The sequence below is a fragment of the Cydia amplana genome, chromosome 2 (genome assembly GCF_948474715.1).
Source record: "Cydia amplana chromosome 2, ilCydAmpl1.1, whole genome shotgun sequence".
Taxonomy (NCBI): domain Eukaryota; kingdom Metazoa; phylum Arthropoda; class Insecta; order Lepidoptera; family Tortricidae; genus Cydia; species Cydia amplana.
Window position 1 is genome coordinate 26,246,952 of NC_086070.1, and position 26,280 is coordinate 26,273,231.

General features: G+C 38.5%; 4 protein-coding genes across 4 annotated transcripts in view; 3 read left to right on the forward strand and 1 right to left on the reverse strand.

The window, feature by feature from the left end:
* The window catches only part of LOC134661470 (ribosomal protein S6 kinase delta-1), a 28,426-nt gene extending 19,053 nt beyond the window's left edge, over positions 1-9,373 (reverse strand). The window contains exons 1-4 of the mRNA XM_063517584.1: positions 9,088-9,373; positions 7,508-7,681; positions 6,359-6,457; positions 3,452-3,569 (exon numbers count right to left, since the gene is read on the reverse strand). Of these exons, the coding sequence (XP_063373654.1) occupies positions 3,452-3,569; positions 6,359-6,457; positions 7,508-7,681; positions 9,088-9,180 (484 nt within the window). The 5' untranslated portion in view covers positions 9,181-9,373. The remainder of the gene's footprint in view (positions 1-3,451; positions 3,570-6,358; positions 6,458-7,507; positions 7,682-9,087) is intronic.
* A 537-nt stretch (positions 9,374-9,910) lies between these two features.
* The window catches only part of LOC134661158 (LHFPL tetraspan subfamily member 3 protein), a 33,052-nt gene continuing 16,682 nt past the window's right edge, over positions 9,911-26,280 (forward strand). The window contains exon 1 of the mRNA XM_063517111.1: positions 9,911-10,536. Within this exon, the coding sequence (XP_063373181.1) occupies positions 10,134-10,536 (403 nt within the window). The 5' untranslated portion in view covers positions 9,911-10,133. The remainder of the gene's footprint in view (positions 10,537-26,280) is intronic.
* On the forward strand, positions 15,796-17,397 carry LOC134661039 (tektin-4-like). Its single transcript, XM_063516941.1, has one exon. It carries the CDS (start codon positions 15,854-15,856, stop codon positions 17,348-17,350), a length of 1,497 nt encoding a protein of 498 aa, XP_063373011.1. The 5' UTR covers positions 15,796-15,853; the 3' UTR covers positions 17,351-17,397.
* Positions 24,274-25,932, forward strand: LOC134661028 (tektin-4-like). Its single transcript, XM_063516932.1, has one exon. It carries the CDS (start codon positions 24,372-24,374, stop codon positions 25,893-25,895), a length of 1,524 nt encoding a protein of 507 aa, XP_063373002.1. The 5' UTR covers positions 24,274-24,371; the 3' UTR covers positions 25,896-25,932.

Genomic DNA, 26,280 nt, shown 5'->3' on the forward strand with positions numbered 1-26,280 from the left:
TAATCATAGAATAAGTTTACGTAAATCTTGTTAATCATAAGTTTCACTGTCTCAATAAACTATTTTTTTTATTTTTTTTATTTGTAGTCATTTAAATGCGTGTTTCGAGATGCAGATGCAGCTATGCTTACTCCGAAGTAAATCTTAAGATTTGCCATTTAAGAAAGGGATAAGTCGGCCTTTGTACAAATGATGTGTGTTTTTTCATGTTTTATGTTTATTTTTGTACAATAAAGTGTCTTACTACTACGAGGGGCGTTCAAAATATTCTCGGTATTGATATCTTACGACCTCTTCTAAAATTTCTTTCGTTACTGGCCGCTGAGGTTTGTTCATTGACATTAAAAAAAAGTATAATTCGAACCGAGATAGTCTTTTGTTTTTCTGCAATTGCTGAACAAACATGAACATCATGTGCGAATTGACAATGTTAACTAAATTAGAACATCGATGCGTGATAAAATTCTTGACAAAACAGGGTAAAAATCAAAAAACCATAAAAGAGGAAATGGATTGTGTTTACCGTGAGTCTGCTCCTTCTTTATCTACCATTCAAAAGTGGTCAAGCGAGTTTAAACGCGGAAGGGAGAGTATTGAAGATGACCCTAGACCTGGCCGGCCTGTAGTAGCTACTTCACAAGAAAATATTGATAAAGTGGAAAAACTTATATTGGAAGATGGTCGAGTGAAGGTAAAATCTATAGCACAAGTAACCAATCTCTCTATTGGTACCGTACATGATATTATACATGACCATCTTAATATGTCAAAAGTAAGTGCAAGATGGGTTCCGCGAATGCTGACTCGGCTTCAAAAAGACATGCGTGTAGCTTGTTGTTCCGATTTTATTGACCTGTGCGGTGAAAATCCTGATGAGGTGCTGCAAAGAATAGTTACTGGAGATGAAACCTGGGTTCATCATTATGACCCAGAGAGTAAACAAGAGTCCATGCAGTGGCACATTAAGGGTTCAGCTCATCCCAAGAAGTTCAAGGTCATCCCTTCAGCTGGCAAGGTCATGGCCACGATATTTTGGGATTGTGAAGGAGTATTACTAATCGATTATAAAGAAAAAGGTGTAAATATCACAGGACAGTACTACGCTAACATTCTACGTCAATTAAAGGATGATTTAAAGAAAAGAGGCGAGGAAAGTTAACCAAAGGTATTATGCTTCTGCATGACAACGCCCCCGTCCATACTGCTCATATTGCCAAGGCAGCTATTGTTGAATGTGGGTTTAAAACTGTTACTCACCCACCGTATAGTCCGGACTTAGCCCCCAGCGACTTCTTTTTGCTCCCCAATCTTAAAAAGGATCTGCGTGGAAATAAATTTTCTGACGATGAAGCATTGAAGGCGGCAGTGGAGGAGCATTTTTACACGAAAGATAAAAAATATTTTTACGAGGGATTAAAAAAAATAATTGATCGATCTTTTAAGTGTATGAACATAGGGGGGGAGTATATTGAAAAATAAAAATATCAAACTTTTCGTACTTGTTTGTTTTCATTCTCATACCGAGAATATTTTGAACACCCCTCGTACTACTACTACTAAGTACCTACATTTTGTACTAGCTAAAGGGATGTCGTCGACTCAAGTTTATATAACAGGTTTGAAAATTTACTTCTAATCGTCCTATAAGTTATAATATAACATCGTCCACAAAACATCCGTCTAGCTTTCAGCGGGAGCAGCACGGTTCCATTTCTATCGCCTGTCACTACACCCGTCACTTTTGCACTAACATACTTGTTAGAAGTCGACAGGCATCTAAAATGCGACCGTGCTACCGCCGCAGAACGTGTCGGACCTTCGATCAACACTGGCTTCCGACAGGTCGGAAGGGATAGGCCCAAGCGATATCTTGACATTCAAATCATTCTGCCATTTTTCGCGGGGGGGAACGTGCACACAGTCGCACTTCTCACACACTTGCATACAAAATCCAATCTGTAATGACGACACAAATACATAGAAAATGACACCCTACACAGACAAATCTCGCACACCTCGATCTGTTTTTGTGTACGGACGAGTCACAAGTGTCACAACACGCACACTAACACATTTTCGTCAAGAGATGAGAAGTCGGATTTGTCGCTCGACCGATCCGCAATTCGTACTGGGCGAGAAAAATCGATAAATCCAGCAATCACATGAGACTAAAATATAATAATTGTGTTTAAATATAATTAAACGTATGACATGTAAAAAAAATATTACGTGTGAAATGTAACACCTTCTTTTTGTAAATTTGATGTCCCCGACCTCTTTTTACAACAAAAAACCGAGCAATTAGGCATTTTTTCTGCTGCTGTGTTCACTCGCGCATCTGGACTCGGTTTAGTTAAAAATCCGAGCGCAACTAGTTTTATTACCCGCGCTAGATCAGTTGATCTTGTACCTAGGCTGTTGTAATAGTGCGAATGCCGCATCCCTTCCATGTTGATCGAAGTGTCGGCAGGGGGGTGTCACTCCGCAGTTTAGGTACATTTGGCCGGCGCGCCCATCGGACAGGCGTATGGCAGTGGGCTGCCGCTCGGCGCGCACGATAGTCGTGTCACGTGGCGCTCGCGCAAAATTGAAAATACACAATGGCTTCGAAACTTACTTCCGTGAGAATCAGACATACTATCTCCGGATAAAAAATGTATGTTTACATAATCAACGTTTGTAATTCCTACATATTTATCTTAAAAATAATAAATCGGTGGGTATAAAGTCTATTTTTTTATTCGGTAGACTGAAATGACAGTTCATAGTATGAAATGACATTTTATGTTCACACTATGAACTGTCATTTCAGTCTACCGAATAAAAAAATAGACTTTAGGTATAAAAACTTGTCAAGTGATAACCCCGTGCCGACACTCACAGCTCGGTCATAAAACTGCGGCGCGCAAAGGAGATTCACGGTTCGTGCGCGGTTATAAGTTTCAATTTTGCTCGCAGGCGGCGATATAGGTGTAATTTTATACCTAAATCTGACTTTTGTGAAGGAGTGAATTTTCTGTACGGTAGTACTATTAGCATACCCCGCAACGGAGCTAGCAAAACCTTAGCATATGACAGTTTTGTGTCAGGGTTGGCGATTATGATGAAACATTTTGCTTTAACTTTATTGTATGTAAGATTAATAAAATTGATCGAGAACCTTCAATTTACTGTCAAATAATATAAATTAACAGGTCAATGTCAATATTAGATGCGTCTCAATGTATCTGTTATTTTGTTTATAAAATCACGTTTTTTTTTTGCATTTATTTCAAATATTAACATGGAATTTTTATTGCTTGATAATATTGGTGTGTTTGAAAATAAAGAAAATATATTTTTTGTACTTTAGTTTATGCGTAGTAGTGATAACCCTGACGTACAACTGCTACAGATTTGCTAGCTCGGTTGCGAGGTAGTAGTATTAGTTATTCTGTGGTGTCGGGCCCACCTGCGCTCGGCGGGCTGCGCTCGCGCTGCAGCGGGAGCGGCGGCGCGGGCGCGAGGCGGAGCGCCGCGCGGATGGACGCGATGGCGCCGAGAGAAGGGGACGGCTCCGGGTGCCCGCTCTAACATAAGATAAGATAAAAGATAGTTTATTCAAGTAGGCATAATTACAATGCGCTTATGAACGTCAAATAAAGCTAGGTACACCGGCTCCAACCCTACACCTCTGCCCCGAGAAGATTTAAATCCCCCCTCAATTGGAGGAGGGTATCCCATTATGGGACCGGCAACAAACTCGGCGGGACACATCTTTTCAAAAATAATTACATCTTATAATTAACATGCATTACGAGAAAATAAGGGAAAAATACAATTTAAATTACTATAGAATTCATGCAATTATACACATAAGGTGTAATAGAAATTTGATTTAGAAAATATACATATGTACATGGAATCATACAAATTCGTAGCTCTTTCAGAAAACATCAAAATCTTACAAAAGGAAAAGAAAATAAAGTTATTAAAAGAAATGGGAAAACATATTATATAAATCTGATTGATTATTATGAATTACCAACATATAATATTTAATGTGCTTTCCTGCTTACCTGAGCTGTGTCACCTATAACTCTATACATAATACAATGTTTTTAATTGCTACTACAACAAGGGTTACAGGTTACAGTCGGCAACAGATAGATTGTAGGGCCCGACCGAAGTTTTAAGTATTTAATTTTCAGCAAATTTCGGCGTGACGATCGTCCGGCCGAAAATTTCGTTTCGGCCGAGTAACTTTTACCCACATTCGGCTGCGCCGACGCGTCCCACGAACGGCGACACTCTCGGTGGACCTTTTGCCTTTTGTGATATGGTTTACCGACTGTCTTTCTTAATAAAATATGCGCGCTACTACCCACCCTTGTTTTTCGCCACTCGCACGCCGGTTTTTATGCCACTCGCGCGAATTATGAGTGGTCGTGTGGCTAAAATTTAGTAGAAAGGTCGTCGACATTTTTAAGCGATGTTAACACTTCTATTATAACGGTTTCGGCTGTAACCGAGTCTGAACCGAACCGGTTCCGGTTTCAGCAAATACGGTTTTAGTTGGACACTAAATAGTGAGTGACATCCAAAGTGACCGAGTACATTTAGTTATTTACCTACACTTTTATTACCATAGGAATAAGGTTGTCTTAATACTTACGATTATATTTGCCCAGGTTGGATGTCACTAATCTATGTGATGAGATGGATTACGTTTGAAAGGATTCACGTATGTATTACAAAACACTAGAGTCCGTCTAACTCAGTCTAACTACACTAAAACTTCACTAACTTGGTAGCGCTACAGTGAAGCAGCGCGCTACTATAAAATCTTATTTTCCTAAGAATTTGACATTTACTGACGATTGCACACTCTATCGCTTTCCAATGCCAGATCGATACAAGTTTAGCTTATGGACGGTCTCTAACAAAACAAATAGAAACTTTTAAAATATTGAAATTCATGCGTAATAATATTGACATATTTGAACGAGTTATACAGTCGCCATCAGATATATCGGAGCAGCCAAGGTGTTCACAATATATGAACACGCACTCTGACGCCCTGACAATAGAGGCGTGTTCAGATATTATTGAGCGCCACAGCCGCTCCGCGTCCAATATATCTGTTAATCTTTATTAAAAGCCAATAAATAGCACTAGTGTTGGTTAAAGTTAAAATTCAAGTATTTTGAGTCACTCTGCATTATGACACGACTCGGTTTTTCAGACTCTAAACAATTAAATCGAAACTTAATTTCTTTTTAACTTGTTAGATATCCGAGTCTTATAGAGAGAGACCTGAGTCGTTATTTTTAGGGAACTCTCAGTATTTTTAGGGTTCCGTAGCCAAATGGCAAAAAACGGAACCCTTATAGATTCGTCATGTCTGTCTGTCTGTCCGTCTGTCCGTCTGTCCGTCCGTATGTCACAGCCACTTTTCTCCGAAACTATAAGAACTATACTGTTGAAACTTGGTAAGTAGATGTATTCTGTGAACCGCATTAAGATTTTCACACAAAAATAGAAAAAAAACAATAAATTTTTGGGGTTCCCCATACTTCGAACTGAAACACAAAATTTTTTTTTTCATCAAACCCATACGTGTGGGGTATCTATGGATAGGTCTTCAAAAATGATATTGAGGTTTCTAATATCATTTTTTTCTAAACTGAATAGTTTGCGCGAGAGACACTTCCAAAGTGGTAAAATGTGTGTCCCCCCCCCTGTAACTTCTAAAATAAGAGAATGATAAAACTAAAAAAAATATATGATGTACATTACCATGCAAACTTCCACCGAAAATTGGTTTGAACGAGATCTAGTAAGTAGTTTTTTTTTTTATACGTCATAAATCGCCTAAATACGGAACCCTTCATGGGCGAGTCCGACTCGCACTTGGCCGCTTTTTCTACAATAAACTTAAAAACGCAGTGTTTCACATAAAATTCATGAGTTAGGTACACAAATCATACGATAACGCCTAGATTCGTAACTGTTAATTTAGATAAATGCTATAAAATTGTTGAAGAAGCCTTTATTCGGAGGCCCGAGTCCTTTTGAGTTGAGGTTAAAAAAGACTCAACAAACGACTTTAGGTGTATACCTATACATACATATGACTCGAGTCGGTCGTTAAGACTCTGAAGTTTCTTAAGCGCAGGGCCTCGTAAAAACGAGTCCAATTCTTCAAACATAGACTAAAAAGACTCGAGGTTTGCGACCTTCATTATATTGAAGTCTTTACAAGTAAATCGTCTCTTGTTTCAAACAACTCTAAAACATGCTAATTATGATGAGACATGTTAATTATGATTAGTAAGCAAGAAACGTCATCAATAATGAATATAATGATAATGATTACCTGCAGGAAATTAACGAATTCCGTGCTCGTGAACAGGAGCTGATGCTCGGCAATGAATTCCAGAACTCTTTTGATGGCCTTCGCGCGCTCCTCGATCACCTGCAATGGAAACACTTCGTAAAACATTGAATTTCGTTTTCAGAACTTACTAGAAGGATGATATTATTATATCAGCTTAAAAAATCTAAATTTTAATTTTAAAACCCTCCGACAAAAATATAACTAATTCACCGCGCAACCACTTGAGGCTGCGTTTCCACCAGACATGTGCGAGGATGCGCAGCGAGGGATGTGTTTGTTAAGAACCAATATAATCACTTCACAACCGCCTATTTAAGATAGCCTATTGAAACTAACTATCTGATCTATGATATACCTCTTTTGTAACTTCTTTTGAACGCTGCCAATTAAACAAAATATGCATAAGCCAAGCACATAATAATTATAGTCATAATAATTATGACTTGACGGCTGTGCGTTCCACTCTCGTGACTCTAGAAACTAGCGGTTTAGACTAGCGATTGAGCAATAGCACACGAGCAAGAATATGAATATTTAAAAAATGATGAAAACAGGCTCAAATACTGTTGAAGTCAGCAAACGCAAATATAAGAAATTTGATCAAATATTGGACAGGTGAAATACCAATATAATACGTATGGGTACTTACATGCAGATGACGGATTTATTCTTCAAATGGGGACAAAAATAACATTCATTCAAACCAAAATAAGCAACCGCTCGTTTAAAGAGTAGAATAACAAATAACTACCTATACAAAGTAGATTTGTAAAGCTCACAACTATGAAATGACGACTACAGAATCTACAGAGCAGTTAAAGTTAAGCAAAAAACTCATGAAAACCCGCACTTTTTTCCTCCTTTGTTATAGTTATTCCTAATCAACGGCAAGTTTGACCTTGTTTAACTCCACTTCCTTCCGTGCTTTTTATTTAACTAATGTATGGTTGCCAGCTACCTAATTAAATATAGGGCTATCTGAATTTACCCTAATTTGTGTGGCTTTTTTGGTGTCAGGGCAAAACCTTACTTTTTATGTCGGAAAGATCCCATGAATAATTTTATACATATTTGGTATATAAATATGATTAATTTCCTCTCTCCATGCTTTATACATTTTCTGTTTACCTCTTTCTGGAAGCGGCGGAAGTAGCTAGTACTCGGCAGGGTGCACGTGCCCCGCGGCGGGAGGTGCAGGCCGGCGTGGAGGGCACACATGCTCCGGTGGAGCCTCCGGACGTCGCTGTACCGCTTCCAGACCGAGACGACAGTTACTGCCTCCGGAGCATCGATTGGGAATAGCTGGAATTAAATTTGATCATCATACTGCCATTTCCTTAACTAAAATAGGATGAAGTGTCCGTTCAAGAAGTGTAATGGTCTTACGGTAGATGTCACTTGGGTCCCCTTGATCCTTATGGTGGAAAGATTTGCTGGCTATGGATGAGGCTTGGTGGCTCAGATGGCAGGGCGCTGGAGTATCGATCCAGAGGCTGTGAGTTCAAGTCTACCCCAAGACAGTAATTTTTCCACTTTTAAATTTATTCTAATCTTAAAATAGGATGTTTTGTAAATTTCCTTGGTCAGAAGAAAGACTCAATACCTACCCAAAATTTCATATATTATTTTTGAATTTAAAAAACATCATAGATACCTCTCTCATTTGAATAATCCAACAATTATTAACATGACATGCAATAGCCATTCATTTTTTATTTGTTTTTAAATTACTTATTGTCTGAACTTAGAAAAAAAAGACCAATCTGTAAACTGTTATTCAAATAAAACAGAAAAATATAAAATAAATACTTATTTAACACATGTATATTATCTCTAGATCCTTGTAGCCACATGTCGTCATTGAAACAGATAACACAACCACAAGGTGCACACCTTGTTACAGAAATCTATATTCAATATATTCATGCATATGATGCATACATGAGTCATCGGCACTAACATTGTGCAATAGCATCAACGGGTAATAACCTCTTCTAACAAATAACTTACTATTATTATCAAAGTTATACAGATATTTTATTCAATAAACAGGTTTGCAGATACCTATTGAGCCCAAAATACATATACAAAAAAGTTCATTTACAAATACAGATTATATACAAAAATATATATATCCGCCAGAGACCAAACTAGGCTGAGCCTGTAACTTGGCCATCTGCAAGTGTGGTTAACAATATGCAATTTTATGATAGGTGATACAAAAAAATGGTGAAAGGTTACAGAAAAGTATAAAAAATATTTAAAATGATTATTTGAATTCAAGCACTCTCTTTATTCTTTAAAATTAGTAGGCAAAATTGCTGCTTGTTTTCATTACATATTATAAAATACTTCTGCTACTGGGCCAATCTAACACTGTATCAAGGCCTAAGACAATTAAGAATAAGAGTTATCAACAGTAGAAATCAGTATTGAGCCACTAATTAATTCAATCAATAGTTAATAGAGAAGTTAAATAACGTTATTTAAGAAACCTAGGAATAGGTATTTGGATTTATTTTTATTTAGTATACGAAACAGTAAGTAGTAAAATAATAATTACAGAAACAGGAAAACTATAAAACATCGGAAATATGTAGTTACTGATTAAGTGATTAAAACAACGATAAAAATTGTAGGATTGTAGCTAGGACCGGGACAGTTGCAGTAAAAAAAGGTTATCCATAGTGTCCATAATTAACACTCACCACTGAAGTTATTTTGTAAATGGTGAAACCATTTTTGTGTTTCGCAGTTTCGTCGACTGAAAACCGGCGGACCCACTTGTCTTTTCCCGACATTTTGGCCTTTTTACCAGTTTTACGTATTTCACATCATGTCTGGGCACTACAGAACACTAGCAAGGAGAGAGAAAATGTTAATTAGCGACATGAATTGAAAGGATTTCGCTTAAAATATGCATTAAATTGTAGTGAAAACAAACATTTCGTTTCGCTGATGTACATTTTCTTTCACTTTGGTGGTTACGGAACTGTCAAATTGACAGAAGGTTTAGTTTAAGTAGACGCGTTACAGATTTTGCGCATGGGAAACAAACTGGAAACAAAATACTGCACTGTGGAGTAAAAAGCTCGTAAGTAGTATTTTGGACACAAGCATTAAATTAATTTATAAAACAGATTATTTCTATATTTTTAAGTTAAAGCTACTATTTATTTCATTTATTGATGATAGATGTCGCAAGAAACAACTAAACTTGTGAATGATGACTTCAGTCGTAGAACTTGAAGACCTTGATTATTATAATACATAGATCACGCTAGATGTCACTAGAAATTATTCATAATATCGCATATTTATAGCCAGATGTCGCTAGTAAGCACTTCGTTGTTTATAAACAACTATGTATCAACAAATTGTTAAGGAAACCAAGATCTTAAAACTCGCTAACCTAGATAATTAATTAATTTTATCGCATTACGTAAAGAAAGTGTGGAGTTTAAATAATAAGCAACCTTTGGAAATGGGATTAGAGAAGAGTCAATAGGTCAAGCCTGTCTGTGACTTTATCCCCACTCAGTGGAATGGCGTGCGGCGAGAGGTTGTGTTCGCCTTGCACGGCAGGTTAGTATTTCGCTGCGTCCGTTTAGTGTCGTGTTTCTCGCGTCCTCGCTTGTGCCTTAAGACATGAATGGAAACAGTGCAACTTCAGCAAAGACATTATACTAATACCAATAACATGAATATGTGTTAAGTGTCACAAGTTTAAGTGTTGTGAAATACATCCAGCATAATGGGTTCTAAAATCGAGTACGTGGATTCGTCACATTTGTACGCGACAAACTATGTCAGAAATTCGAAAGCTATTGGTGTACTTTGGGCGATTTTTACAATCTGCTACGCGATAATCAGCGTTGTGGCGTTTGTTACTCCAGAGTGGATCGGTGATTTAGAGACTGAATACCCGAGGAAGTTTGGCCTCTGGCAAGTTTGCAGAACAGATGATACCTTGGAAGACTGTAAAGGGAGGCTCGACGACTTCTTTTCAATAAATGGGCTTGTCTTTAAGATAGCGACCGCCCTCGTGGGTATAGCTGTCGCAGCAGCCCTGTTTACCATCTGCACCATGTTACTCTTCTTTTTCTGTCAATCGACCACCGTGTTCCACATCTGTGGATGGCTGCAACTTTTGTCTGGTGAGTTAAGATAAAGTAACCATTATATTTTAGTACTTAATATAACTTGTTAAATATTAGAACTGCACTGCTCCTTTTTAGGGTTCCGTAGCCAAATGGCAAAAAACGGAACCCTTATAGATTCGTCATGTCTGTCTGTCTGTCTGTCTGTTCGTCCGTATGTCACAGCCACTTTTCTCCGAAACTATAAGAACTATACTGTTGAAACTTGGTAAGTAGATGTATTCTGTGAACCGCATTAAGATTTTCACACAAAAATAGAAAAAAAACAATAAATTTTGGGGGTTCCCCATACTTAGAACTGAATCTCAAAAAATTTTTTTTCATCAAACCCATACGTGTGTGGTATCTATGGATAAGTAGGTCTTAAAAAATGATATTGAGGTTTCTAATATCATTTTTTTCTAAACCGAATAGTTTGCGCAAGAGACACTTCCAAAGTGGTAAAATGTGTGTCCCCCCTCTGTAACTTCTAAAATAAGAGAATGATAAAACTAAAAAAAATATATGATGTACATTACCATGCAAACTTCCACCGAAAATTGGTTTGAACGAGATCTAGTAAGTACTTAGTTTTTTTTATACGTCATAAATCGCCTAAATACGGAACCCTTCATGGGCGAGTCCGACTCGCACTTGGCCGCTTTTTTTTGGCTACGATAAGAAATGATAATGCTAAGCTTTTTTTTAATCAACCTTTAGGTAAAATCTTTCTTAAATGACAAGGTGTGTGTTCATTTTCTTGCAACAACCTACTTTTTTGGAGGAAGGAAGAGAGGGACCAATAAGCAAGCTTCAACCTTAATCGCTTACCATTGTTAACCATTGTTAAAATGTAAGATACAAGTCAAGGTTCCAAGTGACAGCTACCCAAAACATTTAATTCTCACAAAAGTCTGCGTAACAACACTAACAACAGACAGGCAGCCGAGACAGCGCAGTGCGAATAAGGTCATTTTAGATGTAGGAAAGGATAGAATAGACATAACCTTTTAATTTAACTAATAATTAAATACCAATCATTAGGTAGTAAGTATAACAAATAAAGAAAAAACAGTAGGGTAATTGCTTTTCTTCGTAAGACCCTATCGTTTGTTATAATATAGGTACCTCAGAAAGTCTACATAATTGAAATTTTCTCTAGTAAACAATTTTGCATCATTGTAAAGACAGGTGTATTGTATATACCTGCCTTAGCCGGATGTTAGGCTAAGGCAGGTGTGGCAAACTAGATTCCCGCATTTTTGTTCCCTGACTCAGTCTGAGCGGTGCATGTTGAGGCCGCATTCAAATTACTTGGCCAAGATTGGTACAACATTACTACTGGTATACTGGTGGTAAAATATACCTCTTAAATATTATATAGTAATCTAAAATGTTAATTAATACATCTATATATGCATATTAAGTAAAAATGGCTGCTTAAAACTAAATCCGAGTCTCCTGCGTTCATTTTAAAGTGAAACTTAAGTATAGGTAATAACCAATCGTAAATGTTCAAATGACCGGTGTGATAGAATAAGATTATGCGTTAATCACATCAAATGTACCAGTACATAGGTACATTCTAATAGGATTAAAGTCAAGCAATATCCTATAAAAACTTACGTTGACAACAGAAATATACGGAGCAATCCAATTACGATACGACGTTTGTTTATCCAACCTACTGAAATCCATAATCGGATCAGAGGATATCTGGGGGCACGGTAGTGCCCCCGCCAAGTCGAGCAAAACAAAGAGGCACGGCCCTAACCATCCTTTTCTCGAAGCGATTCAGGCCATTTTCGATGTCCTGTAATTTTGTGCTGGCTGAAGCTAGAACCCTGAATTTTCAGTAATATACTTATAGAGCTAAACATGCTTAAGATATATTCTCAAAAACATTCAATTTGAACTAGTAGTTTAAGAATGATTGTACGTCAAAGTTCCTTATTTTCGACACTGACACACTCACTCACTCACTCACTTACCTACGATCATCATAATTCTAAGTTACTTCTAGTATACCCACAAGCTTCAAATTTTAAACATACTTAAGTAGTTTTCAGCTTAACAAGCCATAGAAAACCTAAAAATATTGCAATATCAGTCACGTTTTAAAGATCTAAGAACTGCATAAGTAAGTTTGTAATCCCATATAAATATATGCTATTACAAAGTTACTGTTGCAGTTCCCACAAATAGTAGGAAAGTAAAGGTACACTACGATGTACGATGTGAGTATGAATGAAGATGTGTTTCTTTATGATATGTGTATACCTACATAGTATGGGTATGAATACCCGAAAAGAAGGACTGCCTACAAAAAGAGATGAGATCCCATCAAAAACATTACATGTAAAAAGGTGCAAGTCTCGCAACGCTTCTACTACAAAAAAGTTTTGAGATGTAATGTGAAACCAAGTCGGTTATTATAATCAGTGCCAGGGGGTGTTAAAACTGTATCAAATATATATCTTTAATTTGTAATACATATAATGACTTGGCAACCGCACATAATGCTTTACTCGTACCGTACTCGTAAATATGTGTAATGCTCGAACTGCAATTAGCGCTAGCGTTATGTTCAATTAGAAATATTTTTAATAGGTGACGATGATCCTTATGTCATTTTGCAGCCGTGCGATGGCCAAGTCATTATCTAGACACGCGGTAGCGTGTCCAGCCAAGTTCAAAGATAATTATGTATTACAAATTAAAGATATATATTTGATACAGTTTTAACACCCCCTGGCACTGGTTAAAATAACCGACTTGGTTTCACATTACATCTCAAAACTTTTTTGTAGTAGAAGCGTTGCGAGACTTGCACCTTTTTACATGTAATGTTTTTGATGGGTTACAATTTCACACTAATGAATAGGTAGGTATGTCACATAAACATAACCGGTAGTTAAATGCACTCATGTAAGAATTGCAAAATATCAGAATTTATTAAAATCGTCTAACGCTTAGTAATCATCATTTGATCATCATGCATATAAAATTATGCAAACAAGAAATACTTAAGTACCTACGTCCTACCACAAACAATGTAGTGATGCAACACTAAAAAGCGGCCAAGTGCGAGTCGGACTCGCCCATGAAGGGTTCCGTATTTAGGCGATTTATGACGTATAAAAAAAAACTACTTACTAGATCTCTTTTAAACCAATTTTCGGTGGAAGTTTACATCGTAATGTACATCATATATTTTTTTTAGTTTTATCATTCTCTTATTTTAGAAGTTACAGGGGGGGGGACACACATTTTACCACTTTGGAAGTGTCTCTCGCGCAAACTATTCAGTTTAGAAAAAAATGATATTAGAAACCTCAATATCATTTTTGAAGACCTATCCATAGATACCCCACACGTATGGGTTTAATGAAAAAAAAATTTTTGAGTTTCAGTTCGAAGTATGGGGAACCCCAAAAATTTATTGTTTTTTTTCTATTTTTGTGTGAAAATCTTAATGCGGTTCACAGAATACATCTACTTACCAAGTTTCAACAGTATAGTTCTTATAGTTTCGGAGAAAAGTGGCTGTGACATACGGACGGACAGACAGACGGACAGACGGACAGACAGACAGACAGACATGACGAATCTATAAGGGTTCCGTTTTTTGCCATTTGGCTACGGAACCCTAAAAACGCAAACATACATTTTAAACATTAACCTAATTTTCACCTTTAAAAATGGCACGTTTAAGTAGACATAATAATATGCGTATGAGCACCTCCATCGATTGCCGCCATTTATTTAAAAGAAAATTAAAACCTTACAAAACAAATACAACTTATTTCTCATGCGCAGGAGCCTTGGCATTTAAAAAATCTCTATATGCTTATTAAAGCCGTATTAGCATGGTGTTAGTACTGTTAGTGTTAGTCATATGTATTCATATTGGAACATGAGTACCTACGTGAGAAGTCCGCGTTTCGATGTCGTGACGCGACCTCATACGTGAGTTCACGAGACCGCTATGTGGCCGGATAAAGTTTGTTTGCAAACGGTAGCGATCCTAACAAGATAAGATGCAGCACTGGGTGCTTGATGTAGGTAGGTACTTACTTATGTTACTGGTAATAGTCTGGGAAACTATTTTTCCTCTGTAAATTCTACAGCCCTAATAAACTAAACAGTTTCGTTCGTCATTTTTATGTCACCTAAATATCTAAACTAACATCTGTATAAACACCAATATGAAAGCAATAAACATATATTATTATTATGATTAATTAAGCTATAGTTTGGCAAACATAACTTATCAAGTCAGTACCTACCTACCAGGAAAACTATACCTTCTCATCTCTTTCTTTTGGGTGTTTGTACTAGCGTAAGGTAAGACAAAGACATATGATTCTATCCACGAATTAATAAACTAGGTTTGAAATGAGACAGTCCTGGGCCAAACTATTCCTTAGTTTAGTTACGTAAAGGAGATTGAAAATTAAAAGAGCAGCGAATGGCTATAAATGTAGTTAAGAAATGCGCGCAAAAAACGAGTTTCCAACGAGTTCACCTTCGATCTAGCCTCCGGCTTCGCGTAGATTTGACTGCCTTTGCTGCTTTGTAGCCTGTGTAGATAGGTGCACAGAATAAATAATAGTACTAAGTACAGAAGACTCACTCTCTAACAAAACGCGTCTGTTACGATCAGCACAGATATGGCCGCTAGATGGTGACAGCGCCACGCGCGGCTTATGGCTTTCCCCAAAATTGGGGCCGAAAGGATGTACTTTTAGCTATATACCTGTAGTAAAGCGACGAAATCGCGGAGTGAGACACGCCTGATAGGTGTAGGGAATATTACGCGAAATTCTGGGTAGGGGGCGCCACTACCACAATCCATCACAATCTGAGGGTCTACCGCAAACGAGAGAGTCGAAATTTTGTTATCTAACCTCTCTATCACTCTTGCATATTCGAGCGACATATTTATCGGACTGTACTGGACTTTACAGTCATCAGCAGAAGTTGCTAAGCGGGCCAGGTGTTCAAAATTATCTTGACGTGACTTTATAGTGAAGAGAATAAGAGCGTAGTGTCAAGGTAATTTTGAACACCTCGCCCGCTTAGCAACTTCTGCTGCTGACTGTACACAGTTGCACACCGTACACCTGGCATATACAACAAAAAATATGATTCCTTAAATACATTTCAAACCAACCTACAGTACATAATACCTACCGCTGTAGCCGCTGAAACATACCTTTATTGAAAACCGTTCATAAAACCCATATATTATACAAAAAAAAAGGTGTATACTTGTCAATAAATTGTCAATGCACTTTCATATTTTTAGACCAGTATTTATTTTGTTAATAAAATGGCAGATATGACTTTAACTACATTTCCGGACGATCCCAAATGTCCCAAAATTTGCAAAGATATCGGCGCATTTAAAAAGGTGGAGATGGCGAAAGAGGAAATCAAAGAGGCCGGAGAGGCGAAGGTTGCTCCTTCGGCGGATGCTACTCCAGTACACGATGAAGAAAAAGCAAGGATCAGACTACCTCCCAGCGGTGAAGAGTATTTACCCAATCTCAAGCCAGGCCACGACGGCAAGGTAGACTGGACTCCTCTCGGAGCGATGACGGGCACCAGACCCGGCGTCAACAAGTACTCCCTCAGCAGATACTCACTCAGCGAATGGAGGAACCACAACGACCACGTACTTGACCCTTCATCCATAACGGAATCAAACATAGTCGACTACAACGCCAAAACGGCTATCATGCAAGCTTTCGGCAACATCGACAAGACGCAACTGGAAAACAATAAGAGACTTAAGCAGAAAGCAAAAGATATCTACAGGTGGAAAGTTGAAGTTGAAAAAGCGTGTAAAGCGATTACGGAAGAGGTGGAATTGCTCGAGATTGACCGACAGCGGCTAAAGGGAGCTTCAAGAACACTGATGTTGCCTGAATCAATATCAAAAGAGTGCTTAGATCTTCGATCCAACCGCTTCGTGCCAGATTTAGTTGCTGATCTAGCAGAACAGGAGCTGATCAAAGAAATGAATCTAGTGAGCGAAGTAAGAGCTACCCTAGCCAAGACTTTAGAGAACATTGAAGCGCAAATGGCTATCAATAAAGCAGCTAAGCATCGGATTGAGTACGACTGGTGCGATAAAAACATGGCATACATTGGTGAGACTATTAATCTAGGACTCAATACAAAATCTCCTACCATCATGTTCAGACCGGGAGCTACAAAGTTCGCGGATTACTCGGCCCCTTTAGAGTACTGGGAATTCTTTTGCCGAGAGAATGTGCAGCAGGTGGAATCCGCCAGGCAAAAATCTAGCGATTTAAGAGGCAGTCTAAACGCCATTCTCATCAATGGAGGTAGGAAGCTTAGAAATCAAGCTGACAGAACTGACATGGCCATAGCAGAGACCGTCGCTTTAACTACAGAGCTATGCACAAAATTGGAAGAGACTCTACGAAGCACGGTCCAAAGAATCGCTGACATGGAGTGTCTGATAGACAATCTAAAAGCTTCTATACAAAAGATGGACGCAGCGATGAAGTTAGCGCAGACAAGGTTGGACAACCGAAACCAATGGCGACCGCACGGAGAGGCAGTGAGAGACCTACCCCACTTAGGTCTGATAGAAGAAGTGAAGACTATTCACGAGACAGTGACGTCACTTCTCGGGCAGCTGAACAATGCGGAACGGATCCGAGAGGACCTTATGAAGAAGAGGATCGAGTTGGAGGCGGCCATAGCGTCGAAGAGGAAGACGTTGAACATAGACAGAGACAGGTGCGGTATGATCCGCTCTCACTATCCGTCGGCTTCTGAATTGGCAGGTTTTTAGAAATCAAAATTTAATCCAAATTAATAAACATTTATTTATTTATAGAATAGTTGTTAATTTTCCGTTAATTTAGAACTAATCGGTGCACTTTGTTTTTAAACCGTCGACATGACGTTTTTGGCAGTACGTCAGCAGCAGAAGAACGTTGCTAAGCGGGCGAGGTGTTCAAAATGTTATTGACGCGACTTTATTGTTAAGAGAATAAGAGCGTGTCAAGGTAATTTTGAACACCTCGCCCGCTTAGCAACTTCTGCTGCTGACTTGCAGGAGGGACCGCCGGCTGAGTCGGCTCCTTCCTTAGAATTACTTTCCTCACACCATCCATTTAAGGTTATTTTATCTAACAACATTACTCGTATAATGCTCCACCGCAACACTTCCTTCCTGCAATATTACAAGCTTATTACCAGTTACATTCTTGCGCCTTTCACTCTCGCTTACGAAACCCGTATTCTTGACATTTTATAATCGTTTGTTTATGTTATTGGTTAACCAGCAAGTGGCAATGTCCTCGAGAGCGTAGATGTCGCGTTTGCAAGTTGATGGCAAAACTAATGGACAAATTATAGCGTATCTCCGAAGTTTATGGTTTTTCGAGCACTAAATTAACAGTGTTTAATCTTGTACAGTCAACAGCAATTAGTTGCTAAGCGGGCGAGGTGTTCAAAATGATCTTGACGCGACTTTATCGTTAAGAGAATTCTTGGCGCGTCAAGGTAATTTTGAACACCTCGCCCGCTTAGCAACTTCTGCTGCAAACTGTACAATAGTATGGAATTCTTCAATATGCGTAAAGTAAGGACGCTCGATCCTCTCTATCAATCTTGCATATTCGAGTGATAAAGAGGCAGATAGCTGAGTTTCGATTTCGCGTGTTCCGGGTAGGCCCTTTGTAAACAAACCGTGTTGATGTAGGTACCAATGACATATTTTATTGTCTGTGAAAACTTGTCAAAAAACAGTTTAAGGTAGAGTGTGTATAAGTTACTCTATGGTATACTTACGTCGCTAGTGCTGCACTCTGGCGGCAAAACATTCCAGTAATAATTAGGTATAATTATTTATACATATTTTGGCACTTTGTCCATGTCGATATTTAATAACTTGACTGCACTATTAGAATTAGAAAGGTATTCAAAATTATCTGCACTCAATTTTCCTTGCTATTTCTTTCTTCGCAATTTTTTCACGGACTTGTAGTTCTGCTGCTGACTAGGTACTAATAGCTTCTTATAAAAAACTTCGACCGTTGTTGTTGCCAACGCATTTCGAGACATCAATAATTGGATTAAACTGTTAAAAAAGCCTTAATAACGAGCATTGTAGGTGATTACTAATAATTAAACCAATCAACGTTATTGGTTAAGGATGGGAACCGAATTCCTATTAGTACAGTTCTTGCAGTAAAAAGTTAAATAATTTATCACATGATGCCTCGACACTGACATACCTATATATTTGAGATAATATATTTGAAATATCTCTATATTTATATGCTAGGGGTGACAATAAAAGATGCATAAAATCTTGAAAAACTAGTTGTTAAACTTTCAGTTGCGGTTGCGCTCTGACTCCGTATTTGGGCCCGGCCACATGTCAGCGGTGCGGCGCCGCCGCCGCCGCGCGGCGCGGCACCGCAGAAATCTGCGGCACCGCAAACCGCTCTGCGGCGACGCCCGCCGCAACGCAAAATTTTGCGGTGCCGCGCTGCGGCGCCGCAAAGCGGTGCGCGGCGCCGCGCGCGGTGCCGCAAAGCGGCGAGTTTCGCCGCGCGCGGTGCCGCCAAGCGGCGTGCGGCGCCGCGTGCGATGCCACGCTGCATAGTAAAGAATAAAATTCGACTATCAGTTGTTTAATCAGACATCGATCCCTTCACACGTGTTCTGCTCTTGCTGTTGTTATAGCGATAGCGGTTCGCCAAAAAACGCTGCAAATGGTGGTAAAGGTATGAAAATCGGTACGATTGATCTTTACGACATTTGAAACAATTTGACCCGAAGCACCAACAAATAAAAAAAACGAGAGCAGTTATGACGTCATCTTCTTTTTGTATGAAATTTAAAAAAAAATTGTTTAGAAACCTATCGTGTGTAGTATTAAACGAAAGGGCTTTCTGAGCTGCGGGCTTAGCACGGTTCCATTTTTATCGACTATCACTATGCCCGTCACTTTCGCACTTACATACTTGTTAGAACGTGACAGGCATGGTGATAAACGATAAAAATGCGACCGTGCTACTAGAGCTGATTCCGAAAATATATCACGTCATTACATTTGAGTAATTTTTTTTAATTATAATAAAAATATTTTTCAAAACATACCAAGTTTGGGTTTCTCCAGATACAATACCGTTAAAATTTTTTTGTTAAATATACCTCAAATTATACCTAATATCCTCATATCTATTTATTATTTATATTCATTGTATTTGTTTAGTTGTGTAAAAGTAGGTACCTACTTTGTTTTGTAATTATAACATGATATTGCACCGCCTACAAGTTATCTGATTTGCCCGAAGGTTGACTGGTAGAGAATGCATTTTAGCATTAAGTCCGCCTTTTGTACGTTTGTATTTTCATTTGTGCAATAAAGATTAAATAAATAATCAAATATATATAATTCTAATAAAGCAATTTTGAAAATATTTACATTTCGTATATTTGTTTTAATTTTTTCTACTCCCGTACCTTTATTTGTCATTTAAAAGGTCGTACACACACATTTAAACCCCTATGTTATAGTTGTCAAGACAAGTCTTTAGTCTATTCCCCAAAAAAGTATTTGTGCATACACGCAGTATCTTTTTGGTACTTTTACGATACTTCGTGTAATAACCACTTAAAACATATTGTATGAAATACATTGTTGCCAACCTAATTTTAATTGTCATCTCTGACAGATGAGTACTAAGTGCATTGCTGCCAATTTACGAAATATTCATTAGGTTCTATAGTAGTAACAATAAAATTCCTTCAGAAGTCAGAAACGCGCATGTGACACCCGTAATATAGCAAGATCCATAGACTACGAACACCGCTTAGCGTTGCTTGTTAGTCTCCATAGGCTACTGTGGCCAAAATAGAGAAAATAAAACTATCCAAAATTGTAATTTAACTAAGAGCAAGTACCAGGGCCTCATGAGTTACTAGAAGGTGTCGCTGACCATACGGCCATGGGGCGCGGGGCGCGGTAGCTGGGTCGCATATCTTAGCTGTATACTTTTGGTTTGTTTACCTACATATGTCCTATATGATTCCACTTGTTTAAAGTATTATTTTTGTTGAATGAAAAATATTTGTTAAATTTACAATTTTTCTTTCAAAGTAAGTGCTTGGTCGTAGAAAAAGATTTGTATGCAACGTTGTTTAACGGAGTCAAAAAATACTCGTGGCGTCTTTATTAACAATTTTCGGCTTCGCCTCAAATTGTTACTCACGCCACTCGCCTTTTTTGACCCCTCTTAAACAACGGTTGCATAAAATACTATTTCAATTTTACAAAGTGTAATAATACCCCTGCCGAATTACTCATAATGTCATTCGGGTAAAATAAGAGTATTGAAACTTGGTTTACATGTTCCTTTAGTAATATCTAAGCTTTAAGTAAGAAAAAGTTCTCATGAGTGGGGGGTGGAGAACTCGGGGAAAGGGGGGGGGGTTAAAGGTGAGTTTTTTCAGTTAATTCTTACATAGATAATTTTTACTACGACTTATAGATTCCAAGATATAAGCGACTTTCTGGAAAAACTATGCTTTCTATTTAAATATTTAATTGAGAGATTCATAGATCACACTTTGTAAAATTGAAAAATTAAAAAAAAAATACTTCATGTAATTATTTTCAAAATTGCTTTCTTAGGGTTAGATATGAGGATATTAGGTATAATTTGAGGTATATTATTGTATCTGGAGAAGACCAAACTTGGTATGTTTTGAAAATTATTTTTATTATAATAAAAAAAAATGACTGAAATGTAATGATATGATATTTTTGGAATCGGCTCAGAAAGCCCTTTCGTTTAATACCACACACGATGGGTTTCAAAACAGTTTTCTTTAAATACCATACAAAAAAAAAGATAACTCATCTCGTTTTTTTTTTATTTAATGGTGCTTCGGGTCAAATTGTTTCAAATGTCCTAAATATCAATCGTACCGATTTTCATACCTTTAACATCATTTGCAACATTTTACTGAATTTCTCGGTGTACTGCCAGCGCTATTAAGAAGGCGCAGAAATAAAAAAACAATTGGAAAGAAAATTTTGGGTGAACCCATATCTTCGTATAATGAATGAAGATGCAAATCATTTCAAAAGAAAATACCGGCGCGGCACCGCAGAAATCTGCGGCGCCGCACGCCGCTCGGCGGCACCGCGCGCGGCGAAACTCACCGCTTTGCGGCACCGCGCGCGGCGCCGCGCACCGCTTTGCGGCGCCGCAGCGCGGCACCGCAAAATTTTGCGTTGCGGCGGGCGTCGCCGCAGAGCGGTTTGCGGTGCCGCAGATTTCTGCGGTGCCGCGCCGCGCGGCGGCGGCGGCGCCGCACCGCTGACATGTGGCCGGGCCCACGGACACAACACAACATAATAAACCTATAATTTTATATTTTATAAAATCGTGAGAATTTATAAAAAAACTGAATTAAGTGGGAAACATTTCCGATGGGCATCTACAATATGAATACCTATATATGAAAGGTTTATTTTAGCACACTTGTTTGCCACCACCGAGTCTAACAGTTTTAAAAATTAAAAGCGGCCTAGTGCGAGTCGGACTCGCCCATGAAGGGTTCCGTATTTAGGCGATTTATGACGTATTAAAAAAAAACTACTTGCTAGATCTCGTTCAAACCAATTTTCGGTGGAAGTTTACATGGTAATGTACATCATATATTTTTTTTAGTTTTATCATTCTCTTATTTTAGAAGTTAGGGGGGGGGGACACACATTTTACCACTTTGGAAGTGTCTTAATGCGGTTCACAGAATACATCTACTTACCAAGTTTCAACAGTATAGTTCTTATAGTTTCGGAGAAAAGTGGCTGTGACATACGGACGGACAGACAGACGGACAGACGGACAGACAGACAGACAGACATGACGAATCTATAAGGGTTCCGTTTTTTGCCATTTGGCTACGGAACCCTAAAAACCATAACTTTCGTCATAAAAATAAAGTTAAAAATTATCTATAAGTTATCCTAATTATTTTTCATAATAACAAGTTGAATTAAAAAAAAAAACATAATATGTACTTGCAACCCACCCCAAAAACCCACTTGCAACATTTGTTAACATTACTTATGATTATTTTTTAAGGCTAGGCGGTATTAAACCTCAAATGCTTACCCACTTATACCATAAACCATAACGTAACCTAACAATACAAGCAAAAAAACAATAGCATCATTACCTGCCTCTCACGGCTAATACATATACAGTTATCCACTGCAATAATTGCTACATCATAGGACCTTAAGTATTAAACCATAAAGACTATTATGGAATGGATGAATGAGCTAAGTGGATTGGGTGGTGAAGTAGGTAGGTATACAATAGATACATAGTATTACATTTTGTAACTGCAACTTTTAACCCATTTTTAACCTTTCAAGTGGCATATGTCATATTTGAGTTGTTGGAATTTCGATTTTATTTCAATTAATCGAATTTCAGATCTAAATGACTTAAAAAATTGTCCGGAAGCCGGTTCCTGCCACTTGAAGAGTTAATTGACTGCAATCGAAAGGAAAGAAGCCAGAAGTTCAGTAAGTTCTGGGACTTCTGGGTGCTACCGAAGATATAGAAATTTGAAGATGATATTTCGTCTATGGCTATAGCTTGCTTGTGACAGAGAGGAAGATATAGGAATTTTTGTTTTCAAATTTCGAAGTACCTATACAGGGTGTAATCTAAAACGTGATACAAGATAATCAAACCTGAATCTTTTCATGATTTTGAACAACTTTTACTATGGGGTCAACTATGTAAATTAACAAAAAAAAAATCTTTGCCATACATTTTTGTCTACCTCTCCTTGACCATTTCTATGGAACAGCTCAATTTTTTTTTAATATTACAAAATTGACCCCATAGTAAAAGTTGTTCAAAATCATGAAAAGATTCAGGTTTGATTATCTTGTATCACGTTTTAGATTACACCCTGTATATACAGGGTGGTCCAAACCTTGACGTCCAAAAAGTTTTTAGATTCCTCACGTCGTGGGCTATCAGAATATATCCCATGTATGTTAGCCGATTTTTCGTAGTTTTCGGGTTATGATTTTTTAAACTTTTAACTTTTCTTATGAAATTCCGGGGTTCCCATACAGGGTGGCTAAAAAATAACTGCATTCCCGTTGCCAGGGAGGTTTTGGGATTATACTTCGCGATTTCGGGGTTGGTCCCATAGTAAAATTTGCTCAGTATAATTCCAAAACCTCCCTGGCAACGGGAATGCAGTTATTTTTTAGCCACCCTGTATGGGAACCCCGGAATTTCATAACAAAAGTTAAAAGTTTAAAAAATCATAACGCGAAAACTACGAAAAATCGGCTAACATACATGGGGTATATTCTGATATCCCACGACGTGAGGAATCTAAAAAAAATTTTTGGACGTCAAGGTTTGGAACACCCTGTATCACTATACAGGGTCAAAGGACTGTTCCATTTCAAACATAGACATAGAGATTCATACTATCTTTGTCTTACACTAGTACTAGCACCCAAAAGAAAAGGATGAGTACAGTTTTTTTGGTTCCTATTTACTGACAAGATTTGGTTGACCATCTATAAATGGTTAAATAAAACCACGAGTAATTTACCAAAATTAAAATGAAACCTTTTTGAAAATTATAATGTTACGATAATACTTACACTGGCTGCATGCGACAGTGTGGCTGTATGTAATAAAAAAAAAACTTCATTTTATTTGTCAATTTTCGACAACTTGTAGCTTTAAGTTAATTTTATATAATTTTATTAATTAATTTACTGATAACCCCAAATTTTCGTTACAATGGCATCCGGAGAACCGAATCTAAAAGACTGTCCTTATATTTGTCCAAGTGAGCAAGTGAAACAGGCGCCGCCGCAGTATGGCGTGGCGGGCGGGGGCTCGCACGAGAACCGGTACGAGCGGCCCTACGTGCCGGGCCAAGTGCAGCCCCCCGTGCCCAAGGTGTACCCCCCGGGGGCCCCCCCGACCTACCTCCCCCAGCCTACAGAGGGCACCAGCGGGGACTTCCTCGGCATGTCCGGAGTGGGCCCCTGGGCCGCCGGACATCTCGACTGGACCCCACAAGCGGGCATCACCGGCGTACGACCCGTGGTCGACAAATACTCCATCACCAGATATTCAACTGGAGAGTGGAGAAAGAACAACGAGTACATCCTCACCCCGAGAGCGACCGACAAAGCTATAGCTCTCGAGAAGCGATACAAGAAAGAAATAGCGGACACTTTCGATCAGATAAACAACGCACAAAGCAACTCCAATAACAGTATGAAAAAGAGAGTTAAAGATTTGTCGGCGTGGAAGAAGAAAGTGGACGCTGCTGAGCAGGCTATCACCGAGGAAATTAACATACTGGACGAATACAGGGCGAGATTGAAGGGTGCTTGTCGTATCCTCATGATGCCTGAAGCTATTGCTAAAGAATGTCTCGAGCTGAGAACGTCTCGTTATGAGCCCGACTTAGTTCGAGACGATGCCGAGCAAGAACTGGTCAACGAAGTGGCAATAGTCGGCGAAATACGGAGAGTTTTCACCGAAACTCTGGCTAAAGTTGAAGAGCAAATGTTGAAAAATAGGGCGGCTAAAGCGGCTATCGAATTGGATTGGAGCGATAAAATGCAAAGTCTAAAAGTAGACAAGAAACTTTTAAACATGACTCCAACATCTACCCTTATCCTAGCGCATCCTGGCGTAGCACGATGGCCCGAAAATTCTACCACTTTAGAGTACTGGGAGCATTACTGTAGGGAGAGCATTAGAAACTGTGATGATGTCAGACATGAATCCGAGAATTTAAGAGGCGACCTGATGACTGCTATCACGAAAGGAGCTCAGGACTTGAAGATTCAAGGTGATAGAACCAATATGGCATTGGCAGATTCGATCTTAGCCACGCAGCAGTGTTGCGACCACCTCGAGAGGAACCTTAAGGAGAATTTGCAGAAAACTGCGGATATTGAGAACTTGATAGACTACCTTAAAGATTCTCTAAGGAAGGCTGATGATACCTGCAAGTTATCTGAGACGCGATTACACGGGAGGAACTATGAGAGGCCTAACGTGGAAAACTGTAGAGATGAAGCTCAGTATGCGTTGATGGCTGAGCATAAACTTATAAAAGAGAAAACGGAGGCCTTGCGGGGGCAGGTAAGGGAAGCGGAGAGCGTGAGGAGCGAGCTCATGAAGTACCGAGGGGACCTGGAGAAGCAGATCGCGTGTAAGAGGAAGAGTCTCAACATCAACGAGGACAGATGCGCTAGAGCGAGAGCTCACATGCCTACTCCGGAAGATTTCGCCGCGTTGTAAATTGAGATTTTAATATCATTGGTAATAAATCATGCATTATAATATCTTTTTCATAACAATGTCAGTATTGTTTATTTCGTGATATTAAATCTTCCTTAGACCGACTGTAGGTATTTACGGACTGATCTGTCCAGGCAATAAATGTCATTTTGGGGACTTTAATAAATCTTGTCAATGGCTTTTCCACATAATGCACATAACATACTTGTAGGTAGTTTCATATCCTACATTCATAACCTAACCTACATGATACAATACGGATACGATCACGAAGTACCCAATAATAATTAAAATAATAAATAATATATTTAACCCGGATTTTGGCTTTTGATCTTTCGCGTAACATAAACTATTATTTCATCTCTTCTCCATATTGTATCGATTT

Excerpts from the sequence above, each read along its gene's own strand:
- LOC134661028 (XM_063516932.1), top strand. The coding sequence starts at position 24,372 with ATGGCATCCGGAGAACCGAATCTAAAAGACTGTCCTTATATTTGTCCA.
- LOC134661039 (XM_063516941.1), top strand. The coding sequence starts at position 15,854 with ATGGCAGATATGACTTTAACTACATTTCCGGACGATCCCAAATGTCCC.